This window comes from Canis lupus, chromosome X (assembly GCF_048164855.1).
Source record: "Canis lupus baileyi chromosome X, mCanLup2.hap1, whole genome shotgun sequence".
NCBI classification, from domain to species: Eukaryota; Metazoa; Chordata; class Mammalia; order Carnivora; family Canidae; genus Canis; species Canis lupus.
In genome coordinates, this window is record NC_132876.1 from 64860040 (window position 1) to 64878042 (window position 18003).

At 37.5% G+C, this 18003-nt stretch overlaps 1 protein-coding gene across 1 annotated transcript; it reads right to left on the reverse strand.

The window, feature by feature from the left end:
• Positions 1 to 6559: 6559 nt before the first annotated feature.
• LOC140628227 (large ribosomal subunit protein eL31-like) lies at positions 6560 to 6986 on the reverse strand. The gene has a single exon (XM_072817373.1). The coding sequence runs from the start codon at positions 6966 to 6968 to the stop codon at positions 6597 to 6599; it is 372 nt and encodes a 123-aa protein (XP_072673474.1). The 5' UTR covers positions 6969 to 6986; the 3' UTR covers positions 6560 to 6596.
• Positions 6987 to 18003: the final 11017 nt, after the last annotated feature.

Here is an 18003-nt window from a genome sequence, read left to right on the forward strand (position 1 = left end):
TCATGGAAACTAATGAGAATGAAGATGCAACCATTCAAATCTATGGGATACAGCAAAAGCAGTCCTGAGGGGAAAATACATCGTAATACAGGCATCCATCCAAAAACTGGAAAGAACCCAAATACAAAAGCTAACCTTGCACCCAAAGGAGCTAGAGAAAAAACAGCAAATTTATGCTACACCCAGCAGAAAAAAGAGATAATAAAGATTTGAGCAGAATCAATGAAATACAGACCAGAACTGTGGAACAGATCAACAAAACCAGGAGTTGGTTCTTTGAAAGAATTAATAAGATAGATAAACCATTAGCCAGCCTTATTAAAAAGAAGAGAGAAAAGATTCTAATAAAATCATGAATGAGAAAGGAGAGATCAGCACCAACACTAAGGAAATATAAACGATTTAAAAAAACTTATTATGAGGAGCTATATGCCAATAAATTAGGCAATCTAGAAGAAATGGACGCATTTCTGGAAAAACACAAACTACCAAAACTGGATGAGGAAGAAATAGAAAACCTGAACAGGCCAATAACCCGGGAGGAAATTGAAGCAGTCATCAAAAACCTCGGAAGACACAAAGTCCAGGGCCAAATGGCTTCCCAGGGGAATCCTATCAAACGTTTAAAGAAGAAACCATACCTATTCTACTAAAGCTGTTCCAAAAGATAGAAAGAGATGGAATACTTCCAAACTCGTTTTATGAGGCCAGCATCCCCTTAATTCCAAAACCAGACAAAGACCCCACCAAAAAGGAGATTATAGACGAATATCCCTGATGAACACAGATGCAAATATTCTCAAGAAGATACTAGCCAATAGGATCCAACAGTACATTAAGAAGATTATTCACTATGACCAAGTGGGATTTATCCCTGGGATGAAAGGCTGGTTCAACACTCATAAAGCAATCAATGTGATTGATCATATCAGCAAGAGAAAAAACAAGAACCATATGATCCTCTCAATAGATGCAGGGAAAGCACTTGACAAAATACAGCATCCATTCCTGATCAAAACTCTTGAGAGTGTAGAAACAGAGGGAACATTCCTCAACATCTTAAAAGCCATGTACGGAAAGCCCACAGCAAATATCATTCTCAATGGGGAAACACTGGGAGCCTTTCCCCTAAGATCAGGAACAAGACAGGAATGTCCACTCTCACCACTGCTGTTCAACATAGTAGTAGAAGTTCTAGCCTCAGCAATCAGGCAACAAAAAGAAATAAAAGGCATTCAAATTGGCAAAGAAGAAGTCAAACTCTCCCTCTTTGCAGATGACATTTTACTGTACATAGAAAACCCAAAAGACTCAGCCCCAAGATTGCTAGAACTCATACAGGAATTTGGCAGTGTGACAGGATACAAAATCAATGTCCAGACGTCAGTGGCATTTCTACACACTAACAATGAGACTGACGAAAAAGAAATGAAGGAGTAAATCCCATTTACAATTGCTCTCAAAAGCATAAGATACCTAGGAATAAACCTAACCAAAGAGGTAAAGGATCTATACCCAAAAAACTACAGAACACTTCTGAAATAAATTGAGGAAGACACAAAGAGATTGAAAAATATTCCATACTCATGGATTGGCAGAATTAATATTGTGAAAATGTCAATGTTACCCAGGGCAATTTACATGTTTAATGCAATCTCTATCAAAATACTATGGACTTGCCTCAGAGAGTTGGATCAAATCATCTTAAGATATGTGTGGAATCAGTAAAGACCCCGAATATCCAGGGGAATATTAACAAAGAAAACCAGAGCTGGGGGCATCACAATGCCAGATTTCAGGTTGTACTACAAAGCTGTGGTCATCAACACAGTGTTCACTGGCAGAAAAACAGACACATAGATCAATGGAACAGAATAGAGAATCCAGAAGTGGACCCTCAACTTTATGGTCAACTAATATTCGACGAAGCAGGAAAGACTATCCACTGGAAAAAAAGATAGTCTCTTCAATAAATGGTGCTGGGAAAATTGGACATTCACATGCAGAAGAATAAAACTGGACCATTCTCTTGTACCATACACAAAGATAAACTCAAAATGGATGAAATATCTAAATGTGAGACAAGATTCTATCAAAATCCTAGAGGAGAACACAGGCAACCCCCTTTTTGAACTTGACCACGTCAACTTCTTGCAAGATACATCCATGAAGGCAAGAGAAACAAAAGCAAAAATGAATCATTGGGACTTCATCAAGATAAGAAGCTCTGCACAGCAAAAGAAACAGCTCAGAAAACTAAAAGTCCACCTATAGAATGGGAGAATATATTTGCAAATGACATATCAGATAAAGGGCTAGTATCCAAGATCTATAAAGAACTTATTAAACTCAACACCAAAGAAACAAGCAATCCAATCATGAAATGGGCAAAAGACATGAAGAGAAATCTCACAGAGGAAGACATAGACATGGTCAACAAGCACATGTAAAAATGCTCTGCATCACTGGCCATCAGGGAAATACAAATAAAAACCACAATGAGATACCATCTCAAACCAGTGAGAATGGGGAAAATTAACAAGAGAGGAAACAACAAATAATGGACTGGATGTGGAGAAAGGGGTACCCTCTTGCACTGTTGGTGGGAATGTGAACTGGTGCAGCCACTCTGGAAAACTGTGTGGGGGTTCCTCAAAAGAGTTAAAAATGGATCTGCCCTACGACCCAGCAATTGCCCTGCTGGGGATTTACTCCAAAGATACAGATGCAGGGAAACGCCGGGACCCCTGCACCCTGATGTTTCTAGCAGCAATGTCCACAGTAGCCAACCTGTGGAAGGAGCCTCGGTGTCCATTAAAAGATGAATGGATACAGAAATCTCACAGAGGAAGACATAGACATGGCCAACATGCACATGAGAAAATGCTCTGCATCACTTGCCATCAGGGAAATACAAATCAAAACCACAGGGAGATACCACCTCACACCAGTGAAAATGGGGAAAATTAACAAGGCAGGAAACCACAAATGTTGGAGAGGATGCGGAGAAAAGGGAACCCTCTTACACTGTTGGTGGGAATGTGAACTGGTGCAGCCAATCTGGAAAACTGTGTGGAGGTTCCTCAAAGAGTTAAAAATAGATCTGCCCTATGACCCAGCAATTGCACTGCTGGGGATTTACCCCAAAGATACAGATGCAATGAAATGCTGGGACACCTGCACCCTGATGTTTATAGCAGGAATGTCCACAATAGCCAAACTGTGGAAAGATCCTCGGTGTCCATCGAAAGATGAATGGATAAAGAAGATGTGGTTTATGTATACAATGGAATATTACTCAGCCATTAGAAATGACAAATACCCACCATTTGCTTCAACGTGGATGGAACTGGAGTACCCTCCAGTTTTCACTTATGCTAAGTGAAATGAATCAATCAGAGGACAAACATTATAAGTTCTCATTCATTTGGGGAATATAAATAATAGTGAAAGGGAATAGAAGGGAAGGGAGAAGAAATGGGTAGGAAATATCAGAAAGAGAGAAAGAACATTAAGACTCCTAACTGTGGGAAAGGAACTAGGGGTGGTGGACGGGGAGGAGGGCAGGGGGAGGGGGTGAATGTGTGACGGATCTAATGATGTAATGATCTCTTAGAATTCCTGAAAAGGTTCATGGGTAAACAGAAGAGGAACATAAAATATCTGGAATACCAGCATAGCTATCAGAAGGAATTCGAAAGGCTGACTTCGAAGGAAGGCATCTCGGAACAGTTTGGTGAATCATCAGGGAGATAGGCTTAACATCTGAAGGCAACACATCAAGTCTTCCATCGTAGTAGTACCCGAAAGCAGCTACTTAAAAATCTGGATCTCTATTTGGCAGAAGACTGCTTTACTTTTAATAGTATCCCAATCTTCATTGTCATACATGGAAGTAAATTGGTTTTGCATTACAAAAATTTTTTTTTTCGAGAGAAAATGAGTGAAAATATCAGTGTGGGTGACAAAACATGAGGGACACCTTACTCTGGGAAATGAACAAGGGGTAGTGGAAGGGGATGTGGGCAGGGGGTTGGCGTGACTGGGTGATGGGCACTGAGGGGGGCACTTGATGGGATGAGCACTGGGTGTTATTCTGTATGTTGGCAAATTGAACACCAATAAAAAATAAATTTATTATTAAAAAAAGAATCTGGTTTGTTATTGTTGGTTTGTCTCTTTTTCACATTATGTTCATTTGTTTTGCTTCTTAAACTCTACATATGAGTGAAATCATATGATTGTGAAATCATATGATTTGTCATATGGTTTATTTTTTAGCATTATATTCTCTAGGTCCATCCATGTTGTTGCAAAGTGGCAGGAGTTCATTTTTTTTATAATAAATTTATTTTTTTATTGGTGTTCAATTTACCAACATAGAGAATAACACCCAGTGCTCATCCTGTCAAGTGCCCCCCTCAGTGCCCGTCACCCATTCACCCCCACCCCCCGCCCTCCTCCCCTTCCACCACCCCTAGTTCATTTCCCAGAGTTAGGAGTCTTTATGTTCTGTCTCCCTTTCTGATATTTCCCACACATTTCTTCTCCCTTCCCTTATATTCCCCTTTCACTATTTTTATGGTTGAATAATATTCCATCATACATGTAATATAATATAATATAATATAATATAATATAAATGTAATTATATACATATAATCTTCCTTATCCATTCATCTAACAACAGATACTTGGGCTGCTTCCATATCTTGACTATTATAAATAATGCTATGATAAATATAGAGGTGCATATATCGTTTTGAAAGAGTGTTTTCATATTCTCTGGGTAAATACCCAGTAGTGTAATTACTGGATCATATTTAATTTTTAAAGAAATCTCCATACTGTTTTCCAGAGTGTCTGTACCAGCTTGCATTCCCACCAACATTGCATGAGAGCACCTTTTTCTCCACATCCTCACCAACGCTTGTTCTTGTTGTTTCTTATTTTTGATTTTGGCAATCTGACAGGTGTGAAGTGATGTGTCATTGTGGTTTTGCATTACCCTGATGGTGAGTGATGTTGAGCATCTTTTCATGTATTTGTTTACCCTTTCTATGTCTTTTTTGGGTAAATGTCTGCTCATGTCTTCTGCCTATTTTTAAACTGGAATTGTGTGTGTGTGTGTGTGTGTGTGTGTGTGTGTGTGTGTTGAGTTGTATAAGTTCTTTGAATATGTTGGATATTAACTCTTTATCAGATTAGTCCTTTGCAAATATCTTCTCGCATTCAGTAGGTTGTCTTTTAATTTTGTTGGCTGTCTCCTTTGCTGTTCAGAAAAGCAGAAGCTTTTTATTTTGATGTAGTCTCAATAGTTTATTTTTCTTTTGTTTCTCTTGCCTCAGAAGACATATCTAGGAAGATGTTGATATGGCTGATGTCAGAGAAATTACTACTGTGCTCTCTTCTAAGATTTTTTTTTAAAGATTTTATTTATTTATTCATGATAGTCACACAGAGAGAGAGAGAGAGAGAGGCAGAGACACAGGCAGAGGGAGAAGCAGGCTCCACGCAGGGAGCCCGATGTGGGATTCGATCCCGGGTCTCCAGGATCGCGCCCTGGGCCAAAGGCAGGCGCCAAACCGCTGCGCCACCCAGGGATCCCTCTCTTCTAAGATTTTTATGATTTTACATCCTACATTTAGATCTTTAATTCATTTTGAGTTTATATTGTGTGTGGTGTAAGAAAGTAGTCCAGTTTCATTCTTTTGCATGTTGCTTTCCAATATTTCTAATACCATTTTTGAAGAGACTGTTTTTTTTCCAATTGGATATTCTTTCCTGCTTTGTTGAAGATTGATTGACCCTATAATTGTGAGTTTATTTCTGGGTTCTCTATTCTGTTCTATTGATCTATATGTCTATGTTTGTGCCAGTACTATATTATTTTGATTACTACAACTCTGTAATATAACTTGAAGTCTGGAGCTGTGATACCTCTAGCTTTGCTTTTCTTTTTCAAAGTTGCTTTGACTATTCTGGGTCTTTTGTGGTCCTATACGAATTTTAGAATTGTTTTTTTTTTAATTTCTTTGAAAAATGCTCTTGGTATTTTGATAGGAATTGCATTAAATCTGTAGATTGCTTTGGGTGGTAGTATGGATATTTTAACAGTATTTTTCCTCCAATCCATGAGCATGGAATGTCTTTCTATTTGTTTGTCTTGTCTTCAATTTCTTTCATCAGCCTTTTTAAAAAGGATTTTATTTATTTATTCATGAGAGACAGAGGGAGAGGCAGAGATATAGGCAGAGGGAGAAGCAGGCTCTTCATAGGGAACCCGATGCAGGACTCCATCCCAGACCTGGGATCATGCCCTGAGCCAAAGGCAGATGCTCAACTGCTGAGCCACCCAGGCATCCCTCGTTCAGCAGTCTTATAGCTTTTCAGAATACAGATATTTCATTTCCTTGTTTAAGTTTCTTCCTGTGTATTTTATTATTTTTGATATAGTGATAAATGGGATTGTTTTGTTAATTTCTCTTTCTACTGTTTCATAATTAGCATATAGAAATACACTGGATTTTCGTACATCAATTTGATAAATACATTTTTTTTTTTGCAGTTTTATACCTTTATTTGACAATCAGCGATTAGTTCTCATCCACATTAACAGTCTGTAGATTTTTGAAAGTGGTGACAGGTACGTAGGTAACCAGCGTGTAGAGCTTGTTTGGTGAATCTTCATCCTCGTTACGTTTTCTGGACAACCGCACACGGATACGGTATGGAACATTCCTTATTCCTTTGGCCCAGACAGCTTTGTTGAGCCTGGTGTCAATGCGCACATCTGGAGTTCCCATCTCCTTCATGGCAAATTTCCGGATCTCTTTGAGTGCCCGAGGGGCACGCTTCTTGAAACCCACTCCATGGATACGTTTGTGAATGTTGATGGTGTATTCTCTGGTCACTACCTCGTTGATGGCAGAACGGCCCTTCTTCTTCTCGCCACCCTTCTTTGCCATTCTGCCGGGCCCTAGTTGGAAAGGAACTGATAAATACATTTTTTATGAAGAAGTTCTGCTGTGTCCTTCCAGAAACCAGGGGTCTACACCTGAATGCAGACTGATATCTTCAATACAGCCACTGCATTGGGAAGAGTGGTTGGACAAATTTAAAGTGCCTCAAAGTTCTCTTACCTTGTTCCAATCACCTTTTCCTTGATTCAGCATTCAGTTGTTTGCTATACACCTTTGATTATATTCTAGAGTTCTAACAAAATTGATACTAATAGTTTCTATTCATATTTTTGTTTGTTTCTGTGAAGGAATGGGAACTTGGAACTCCCTACTCAGCCATTTTCACTAATGTCATCTCTTCTGATGCATTTCTACTAAGAGGGCATCCAAAACCCTCAAATTCTATTACTTATTTTTATAACCTTATTTCCACTACTTCTATTTAAGCAGTGTATAATTCAGCCAAACTGTATTTACTGCTTTATCCATATACCTTATGTATCCTGTCTTAGAGACTTGCTTCATGTTGTTTCTTTTGTTTAGAATCTATATTCAATGGAGTTTATGCATCAATGGAAGAGTGTCAAGGGGTCCATGAATATATAAAAATTCTCTGCAAAACTTCGTGAGTCTGGAAATATGTGGGTTTTTTTTTTCCCCTGGAGGAGAGAGTCCTTAGGTTTTCAAAGGATTTTGACTAAAAAAACAACAGGTGGTAATAATTACTGGCTTAGTCTATTTTTTTGCCTTATCTTCCCCTTTTCAATAAGCAAGACCTACCCTTTCTTTAGGGCCCAGCTTAAATGTTACTTCCTTTATGAACCTTCCCACTTTCTTTTAAATAATCTTTTCTTTGGCTTAATTCTCAAGACTCACTTTATCTCTAAGCTCTTAAGGTACTTTTCATTTTTCTATCATGTATTATAGCTGTTATTTTTTTTAGAAGAAAGAGTTTTGGAGTTGGATGTATATGAGTTTGTATCTTGATTTTATCACCTGGTAGTTTTGTGGCCTTGGGCAGTACACTGACCTCTGTTAACCTTAAGAGGTAAAAAAAAAAGTGATGATAACGTCTATCCCATGGTGGTGTTGTGAGGATTAAGTTAAATATGATAAAATATATTAAACATCATGTTCCTCTCGGCAGATAGTAGATGCACAATAAATGTCAATTCTTATCTTAGTAGTAATGCTTTCATCTGCAAGTAACATTACAAAAACCTAACTAACAGTTATTTAAACCATAAGGACATTTTTGTTTACTTACCAAGAAGTTTGGAGGTTATTCAGTGGCTCAGTGATGTCATTAAGGGCTTCAATTATTTCCATCCTGTTCCATCATTTTCAGTATATGGCTTTTTGTCTTCATTCTTATTGCCTCATGGTTGTAAAATAGCTGCTGAAAGTGAAGGCATGGAATCTTTTCATGTATGTGAAAAAGGACCAGAGTTTCAAGGTTTTCCCTTCATTAGGCTGGAGGAAGCCTTCCAAAAGACTTCCTGTGATAATGTAGGCAATGAAGTTTCTCATTGCTCTTTTATGTCTTATTTCTTCTTCCACTATGAGCTCCTAAAGGGTAGAATCCATGTTTTCTTTCTTTCCATAAACACAGCATGTTTTATAGTACTTGGCATATAGTGGGTGCTTCCTGGTTGCTCAATCAATACAAACCAACCTAACCTGGTTGTGGTAGTGAATTCTCTGAGTGGCCATTATGAATTTTGTTAGGAAAATAAGTATTAAACACATGAAGTATATAAAAGTTTGCAGTTCTTAATTCCTGAAGAAATCTTTCAGAACATTGATCTCTGGGCAGAGAGGAAAACAGCATTGCCACGGTAGGCTACATCTTGTGTGTGATTTCCACACCTTGTTTGGATTTGGTAAAACATCTCTGTTTTGGTTTTGATCAGTGACATTTACATAAATGTGGTACTCTTGGTTGTTCTAAATGGCCTATTGATGTATTTGTAGGGGATTGATCTCCTGGGTCTTGATGAGGTCAGAATTTCCTTTCTCCTGAATGACTCCAAATGTTGGTTACACAACTCATTTGAGCCCCAGGTGTGAGAGAGGCAAAGAAACATGACCTGTTTACCCTCTGGAAAAGGGAACCCATGTATATTACATATGCAGTGAAGAAATTGTACTTTTGGGGACAGAGATAGTCAGAGAGCCAGGGAGAACAGCTTTTTTTCTCCACTCTTTTCAAAGATTAAAAATTTCATCAATTTATGGGTTTAAATAATCTCTGCTCCTAATAACAGTTGGATTACAGTAAAGACTTCCTGCCTTGTCTCCTTACCTCAATTCTTTGCCCTATAGCCTGTTTTGTGAGATGCAATTTTTCTAAAAATAGCTTTTATCATGGCACTTCATTCTCAAAAATACTTTCTAGTACATATAGGCTAAACCCCAGAATTCTAGGCCCAGCAGTTGGGACTCTACAGTCTTGTCTCTACCTACCTTTTCAATCTCATCTCTCATGTATTCTCTAGACAAAACAGTCTCTTTACTAGTCCCCAGAGATGTCATTGTATTTTTGCTTACACTATCCCAGTATCCTCTTTTTTTGTATCCTCTTTTTTTAAAATTTTTTTGTATCCTCTTATTTTAATCCCACTCACTATTCAAATTCAACTTCTACCTCCTCCAGATCATCTTCAGACCATATAAACTAATTTGCACTCCTTTAGCACTTATGGCCTTGATTTAGTTTTTAAAGATTTTATTTATTTATTTGAGAGAGAAAGTGAGAGTGAGCACGAGTGGAGTGAGGAGCAGAAGGAGAAGCAGACTCCCTGCAGAGCAGAGAGCCTGACTTGGGGCTTGATCCCGGGACTTGATCCCAGGACTCTGGGATTATGACTTGAGCCAAAGACAGATGCCTAACTGATGGAGCCACCCAGGCTCCCTGTACTTATGGCCTTTATTATTAAATAGTGTTTGGTACACTCTTTCCCATGTATCTGTTTCCATGTATCAGACCCCTAACTTGACTATAAACTCTTCAAATGAAAGGCTTATATTCATTCCTTCTTTTTTGTGTTCTTAGCACTCTGTCCTGATCACGAACTTTTCTATATCCTGCTGTATGTTCTTATTCTGTAAATGTGCTGATTAATAGGAGGGTAAGGTAGCCCAGAAGGGTGCTAGAACCTGTCTGGAATTCTATAATATGCCATTAAATTTTTGCATGTATAATTAAGGAGGCACTACTTTTAGTCTAACAATTTTTCTGCTATCCTCTTTATTGTTATCCCTTAACATCATATTAAAACATCTATGCTGCTATGCAGTCTTTATAATTATCCTTTTTAATGGTTGCATAATAGCTCATTGAGCTCTTAATACTGCCTTATACCAGTGGTTCTCAAAGTGTGGACCCCAGATAAGCAGCATCAGCATCACCTGGGAACTTGTTGGAAATGAAAATTCTCAGGCCCACACCAGACTTACTGAATCAATGACTCTGGGGATAATGCCCAGAAATCTACATTTATTAAACATTCACTAAAGTCCTTCATATGATTCTGATGTATACTCAGATTCAAGAATCACTGATCTAAGTGGAGGATTAAACCCAATAATAATGCCCTTATGCCAACTCAAGGCATGTTATAGAAATAGCTCAAAAAAGTTTGAGGGCCTATACTCAAATTCCAGCTTTTTCCTATCAGCTGAGAAACTTTGGACCATCATTTCACCTTTTTGGGTCTCCATTTCTTCATCTGTTAAAAGGAACTAGTGGAATTACCTACCTTAAAGGGTTATTGTGATGATTAGATGAGACAATGTATGTGAATATTCTTTGTAGGTTATATAGTAGACTGTACAAATACTTTATATTTATTTTTCTCAGCTTTAGGCCTAGTACTTCTATGAAGTTAATCCCAACCCAGAGTGACTTTCCCCTTGTAGAATAAGAGTGGCTCACACCACATATTACAGTCTCTAACACCTCTTCAGAAATCTGGAATAAATCTAGTTGTTCTGGAAGCAGAAGAAAAAGAAAGACTGATGTGGGTTGAAAGCAATGTTTAGTTCTTTGAAATATCTATGGTGGTAGTCATCTTGAGCTTAAACCTTTACTTATGCAAGACTGGTCTTCACTGCTGTGCCAGGGCTTCAGGGAATTTGTTTTATTTTGCTGTTTAGGGAAGAATGAAGAGACAGCTTTATGCTGGGATCTAGGATTGGGAAGAAAACCACATAGCTCCATGGACTCCAATTTACAGGTTGAAGGGGAAGATTAATTGTGGGAGTCTCAGAGGCACTGGGTCACAAAGTACAGGTGTTCAGAGCTGAAAAATCATGTGGCAATAAGTAGAGTTGTTTTCCTTATAACTGTGTGTAATAAAATATAATTTTGGTGCCCTGAGAATTCTAGAGAATCCAGAAATGCTTTGGGAAAAAGAAAGTTTACAGCTTTGGAGCACCTGCAAACAACTTCAACTCACAGTGGGCCCTGGAACAGTGACAGTGGGGAGGTGCTGCTTTCAAATAGCCTTAAAAGCAGTGGGCATTGCTTGTGGGTAGGGACATTTATAAATCTTTATAGGCCCTCAGGTTTGAAGTTTCCATGCATCACTATATCAAATGTAATAAAATGCACTCATAGTACACATGAAATAAAATTTTTTGCAATAAAAAATTACAAAAGATCTTTTTATTTTTTAATTTTTTATTTTTTAATTTATTTTTTATTGGTGTTCAATTTACTAACATACAGAATAACCCCCCGTGCCCGTCACCCATTCACTCCCACCCCCCGCCCTTCTAACTCTGGGAAACGAACTAAGGGTGGTGGAAGGGGAGAAGAAAAGATTTTTTTAAATGTTGCATTGAAATTATTTGGCTACAACAAACTCTAATTTACAATTGGCTATGATTTCTAAGCAATCATGATGTATACTTGGGAATTCTTATGAAGTGAGAAAATATAACCCACAAATTGTTTTCAAATGTAGTACAACTTTTTATGAATATTAAAAGTAATGGTGATTGAAGTTTGCATATACATTAAGGATTTATTTCCACATTGCAGTTTTGTTTCATGTTTCAGAGCCAGCAAGGATAAAATGACTCTAATTATGGAATTGGATACCTAAAATGTGTGAGCACTAGTAGTAAACACATCTGAGATACCCCCAAGGACTCTCAGAAATGATTGGGAGAAGTTTTCAAAGGCCTGAGGTCTTGCATTATTCAGGTATGAACCAGATCTGATGAAATGTGGGGTTATTACTGTTCAGGTGACCCCTATTATTATCTGTAAGCAGGTGAGACTTAAAGAAAAGTTATAGACCTAAAAATGGTGACAATGGTTTGGCCTAGGTGTAGGCAGTTACTAATCACCTCAAAAGGAATCCAGATAGTGAAAAAACAAATAAATAAAACAAATTTTAAAAAGATTGCGGCCTCTTATTGAGGACTGTGGTAAATTCGTGCTCTTTCTCTTGGTCAGATTGGCTCTTAGGGGAAATTCTGGGCTAAAGCTTCTCAAACCAGAAACCTGGAAGTCTTCCTTGACTCCTTCCCTTAATTCTTGTCTAATACCTCATTTAAGGTTTCTGGGTCTTACCTCTAAAATATGCTGAACCCATTAACTTTTTTCTACCTCTGCCAATAGAGGTCCAAGATACCATAATTTCTCCTGGACTATTGCAACAACTTCATGAACTGTATCCTTGCTTCCACACTTAGTTGTCTACTTATATTTGCATACAGAAATCCATATACATTGTATCTACTGTCCATCTTGCACATGACATCCACTGTTATTTAAAAATGTAAGCCAGGTCATGTTATTTTTGTCTTAAAACCATCCAGTAGCTTTCTATCTCACTTGGAATAAATTCCAAAAAGCCCCTATGTAACCTGGCCCCTGCCTATCTCACTAGCTTTATGCCCCACCACTTTTCTTGGGACCCACTGTGTTCCAGCCACACTAGCCTTATCTTAAATCACCAAGCTACTTCCTACCACAGGGCGTTTGTACATGAGTTTCTCTGCCTGGACTAGTCAACTTCATGTTTTACCCATGCCTGAATCTTTCTTATACTTTGGGTCTCAGTACAACTGTCACCTCTTTCAGAGTCCTCTAATGTAGCTCCTATATCATTCTCTTAGTATCTTGTTTACTTCATAGGACTTATAATAATTTACAGATGTTTTAGTCATAGTTTGGTTTACCCCCTTTTTTTTTTGTTAGTCACTGAAGTAAACTCTATAACAGCGACTATGACTTTCTTGTTCACTCTTGGTCACATGCTAGGTGCTCAATAAATTCTTGTTGAATGAATTAATACAACATATTATATTGAGCCTGTTTACTAATTATTTTCATCTGTATGTCTTAGCTTCACCCCATGCATTAGAATACAATCATCAAAAACTGACCTAGGTAATGTATGAGATCTTAATAAAAGAAAAAGAGACCTTCTGGGAAGCCAGAAGGAGATGGAGTGGATGGAGTGGATGACTAGGGCTCCATCAACTGGCTCAATGAGTATCCCACAGAAGGCCTACCTTTCACCTGATTCTTCAGCAGTATTTGAGAAATTAGGCTGCAGAGAGTGGAGAAGAAGGGAAATTTTTCAGGTGTCAAACAGGATATCATCTCCAAAGGAAGATTTGACATCCATTTATAAACCCATCAAGGGAAATGGAGGCTCACTCACCCCACTTGATTTTTCACAAACTCAATCTGTCTTGAGTTTCCAGCTTCTATCTGACTTTGTCTGGTTTAGAAGTAAAAAATGAACATGATTATTCTTATTTTTGAAATTTCTTGAAATCTTCATTTCAAAACAAATTAATGATCCCATATCTCCCTCTCCTCATAGAAACTTAAAGCCACAGTGTATTTGAGCTAGTGGGGCAATTTGGAGATCCTAGCGTACCCTCTTTCATGTTATTGATGGAGAAATAGATCCAGGGGAGAGAAGTGATTTGAGTAAAACCAAATCTGTTGACTCCTAAGCCAGTTTTCTTTCTATTATCTCTCAACCTACATTATAACTGGGTAAAGTAAAGTGATGGCATCTACATTTTATTTCCCTTAATGCCCAGCAGTGTATTCGATACACAGTAGATCCTTATGTATTTGTTTGTTACCATGATGTATGTAGTAGGCTGTTGACACAAAATGACAAATATTTTTTTAAAAATTTAAAGAGAAAGGAAAAGAGTTTTATTTGAGCTTAAGTTGGGACAGTGGTCAGGGATACACAATATTCATAAAGAAGAGAGTGCTCTTGGGAAGGAACATTTGGTGCAGGGTTATAGGTTGTTGTTGGGGTTTTTTTTACATAAAGAGTTAAAAAATCATTATGATGAAGGACATTCCAAAAAGCTACAGATTTTTGTTATGTTTTTGGTAGGTGCAAGGCTCTATGACTTTAATCTTATGAGAACCAGGAATGCTTCTGTGTTTTTCTTATGTTTTTGTTTGGAAAGTCCCCCTCCTTTTTTTTTTTAACAAAGTGAAGCAGACATACAATGTGTGCTCAGGGCAGAAATGGAGCCCATGTTTTGCTGAGTCATTTTAACTTTGGTAAATGTTTTAAGATTATATATATATATATATATATATATATATATAGAGAGAGAGAGAGAGAGAGAGAGACAGACAGACAGACATAGTACATGTTCTTGGACCAGAATGTCTAGTTTTACATTTGGTATGACATTTATAACAAAGGTACATGGTATTAAAAAATTCCAAGATGTAAAATTTGAAGGAACCAGTGCAACTTTGGAATAGATGGACAGGAGAGAAAAAAATCAAAAGAATCCTTTACATACGTCTTGATAAAAGGGTATAGAAATTTATGATTATTCATAAGAAAAGAGGGAGCATGCACACTGAGCAAACATATGCAGCATATAATCCCTTGTTTACTTTGAGGCATATAATCCTTTGTTTACTTTGAGATTTAACCTAAGAACAAGGCACAGTTCAGTTCCTGATGTCAGGAGATTAATTTAGCACAAGGAGAAGGGGTTATGGGCATGCTCCAAGAGCAGGTATAACCTGGCTGGGCCTTAGGATTATTGTCTTGGGTAAGGAATGCAGGGTCTTGCTTGTTCCTAGGCTGGAACCATATCAGTTCACCTTGAGTCCACGCTCTTGCACAGAGAGCTAGTGAGTTTATTGGTGGGGTCTAAAAACACATAGTAGCTGATTAGGAAGGAATAGTTCTCTGAAAAACAAGCTTTAACTTTTCCACTAGTTTCAATCTCATTAACCCTATGGGGCACAATTTCAATACCCTCCCTGCCCATGGAGTTATGATCATTCCTCAATCTGAAGAATTGCAGGTCTCATTGTCAATCCTTTATTACATTTCTGTGGAACACGGATGGAGGTCTATCTTCTGTAACTGCTTCAAGCTGAATTAGGGTACAGTAGGGGCTGTGGAATGGAAGGATTTGACATGTCAAAGGTAGTTCCTTATCTGAGAACTTGGATATGTTTTCTGCATAGTTTGACATTTTTTTATATTATTAGTTTTATCCCCAACTATATGCCAAGGAATAGTAACAATATAGTCAAACTCAGTTTTATCATTTCCTCTAAAATTGATTGATATTGATGTTATGTCCAAGAGACTAGATCAGTAAACCAGTCTCAGCCACCTGGAAAAGGGGAGTATGGTGGTCAAGGGCTTCTTGTAGCAAAATAGCTTTTTGTTTCATTTTATTTATGTTGATTCTTTTTTTTTATTGGAGTTCAATTTGCCAACATATAGCATAACACCCAGTGCTCATCCCATCAAGTGCCCCCCTCAGTGCCTATCACCCAGTCACCCCCACTCCCCGCCCACCTCCCTTTCCACCACCCCTTGTTTGTTTCCCAGAGTTAGAAGTCTCTCATGTTCTGTCTCCCTTTCTGATATTTCCCACTCATTTTTTCTCCTTTCCCCTTTATTCACTTCTTATTTCTTTTTTTTAAATATTTGATTTATTTATTCATGAGAGACAGAGAGAGATGCAGAGACACAGGCAGAGGGATAAGCAGGCTACATGCAGGGAGCCTGATGTGGGACTTGATCCCTGATCCCAGGATCACGCCCTGAGTCAAAGGCAAACACTCAACTGCTGAGCCACGAAGGCGTTCCTGATTCTTATTTCCCAGGAGAAGTTAATATAAGGGCTACAAGTGGTGTTAGTCACCATATAGTACGCTTTGTTCAGCAAGCAATCAGGTAATTAATAAGAGGCATTTCTATGGAAACAAAAGAAAAACACAGGTTAATAGTTGTAGCAGATTATAAACCCAAGTTTGAGTCCTGAGTGATGCCAGTGAGAAGACTTCTAGATGTCAGGCTCAAAGCATCCTCAGATGAGTCTGGAGCAGTCAGAAGCAATCTGATGGATTTTTCCAGTTTGTAGTTCAACATCTTTGGTAATACTTTTGAGTGACTCATATAGCAACAGGCATGAAGATTCTCTATATGTGAGCTATTGTGACAATTTCTCTGAGGTTGTCTAGCTTCATTTTGTAGGGCTTCAGTACAAAAGACAGTTTTAGTTCTTAATGATTTTAAGGTAAGATAATGGGAGAAGATTGGAAGCCTTAGTTGAAAGTTATAGATATTTGAGAAAACCAGAAGAATTCAGTATCCAGTCCAATTTTATAGGCAAGCAACAAATACTCAAAGATAATTAATCAGAACTAGAATCAAACATCCACAAAGGTGTGTTATTAAAATACAATCTTTCTCTCTAAAGTCTCCTTCATTCCTGTCAAAGATAGCCAAATTAAGATAAAATTGATTATTAAATATATCTAGTTTTAATAATCTTGGCCTAATTATTTACTTATGTACAGCAAGAATAGTGATTGGCCATATAGATTTTTAAAGGTCTACATTGCTAGAATTTTTCATAAGGAATTTCAGATTTAACAGCTTTAACTGTTTTTTAAGGCCAGAAGCCAAGACAAATATTTGCCAGTAGACTTTCCTGCAGTACCTGTAGATTTGAGTGAATTCCTCTTCTTTCAAGGTCCCCCAAAGATCTTGAGGCTCCTGCACTAGCCAGGAAGTGACATTCGTTACTCACCTGGTAGGGCTACAGGGAACTCTAAGCAAAGAATCAGACCAGTATTTTTGAAGGACTCTATTGGCTCCATAGAGTCAACTTTAGTTCTTTAAAGCTGTCTGGTCATAGCTGAGTTTATGTATGTCTCCCTCAAATATGACATTCCAGTGAAAGCCTTAATAATATAACCAATGTTTCCAAAGATATCCTGTTGCAAGGAGAACAAATTATTTTTGAGCTTTTACAAATAATTTTAATTGCCATGAAAAGAAGAATACTTGATGACAGTTTCTGAGTTCTGGAGGGTTCAGATAGGGAGAAAAGATAAATGCTTCAATTTAAGTGTTAAAGGACTATTTTACCAAGAGAAAAAGTTTCCTTAAATCTAGAAGAGCATACATTAGAGAATCAGCAATATTTCAAACAAGCGTTATAAAAAATTATAGTCATCTTCCTTAATTCATTTAGCCCCATGTTATTAATTACTGTTCTGTTTGAATGCAGCTTTTCCATTAGTTCTGGAAATTCTCAGTTTAGTTTTATGATCTTAAGGATATCAGGAGCCCGTTTTTGTCAAAAGTACTTTTCATAAAACTTCTTGAGGCTGAAACATATTTTGTGCATGCAGCAGAACAGTAACTGTAAGTGACAAAAGACTCAAAAATGGACATGGTTAACATCTGATGAGGATTCATTCATTATAATGCAGGTGAAAAGGAAATTTGGTTATTTTTATTACACATAATGTTTTAATAATTAGGCCTTAAGTGATGATATTATACCAAGATATATTAACATTTTAGAAATTTTATATAGTGTCTGGAACAGTTACAACATTTACCACATAATAGAACCTAAAAAGATTTATCATTATTTGTTTGACATGCCTCCCATATAATTTAATGTACCAAATAAATAATCCTAATTAGTCAAAAAGACTTTATTCTGAATCTTTCTGGAAGTCTGTTTTCTGGGATGACTATTAAAAATA

What these genes read in the sequence shown, in the direction of transcription:
- LOC140628227 (XM_072817373.1), bottom strand. Translation starts at nt 6,968, where the DNA reads ATGGCAAAGAAGGGTGGCGAGAAGAAGAAGGGCCGTTCTGCCATCAAC.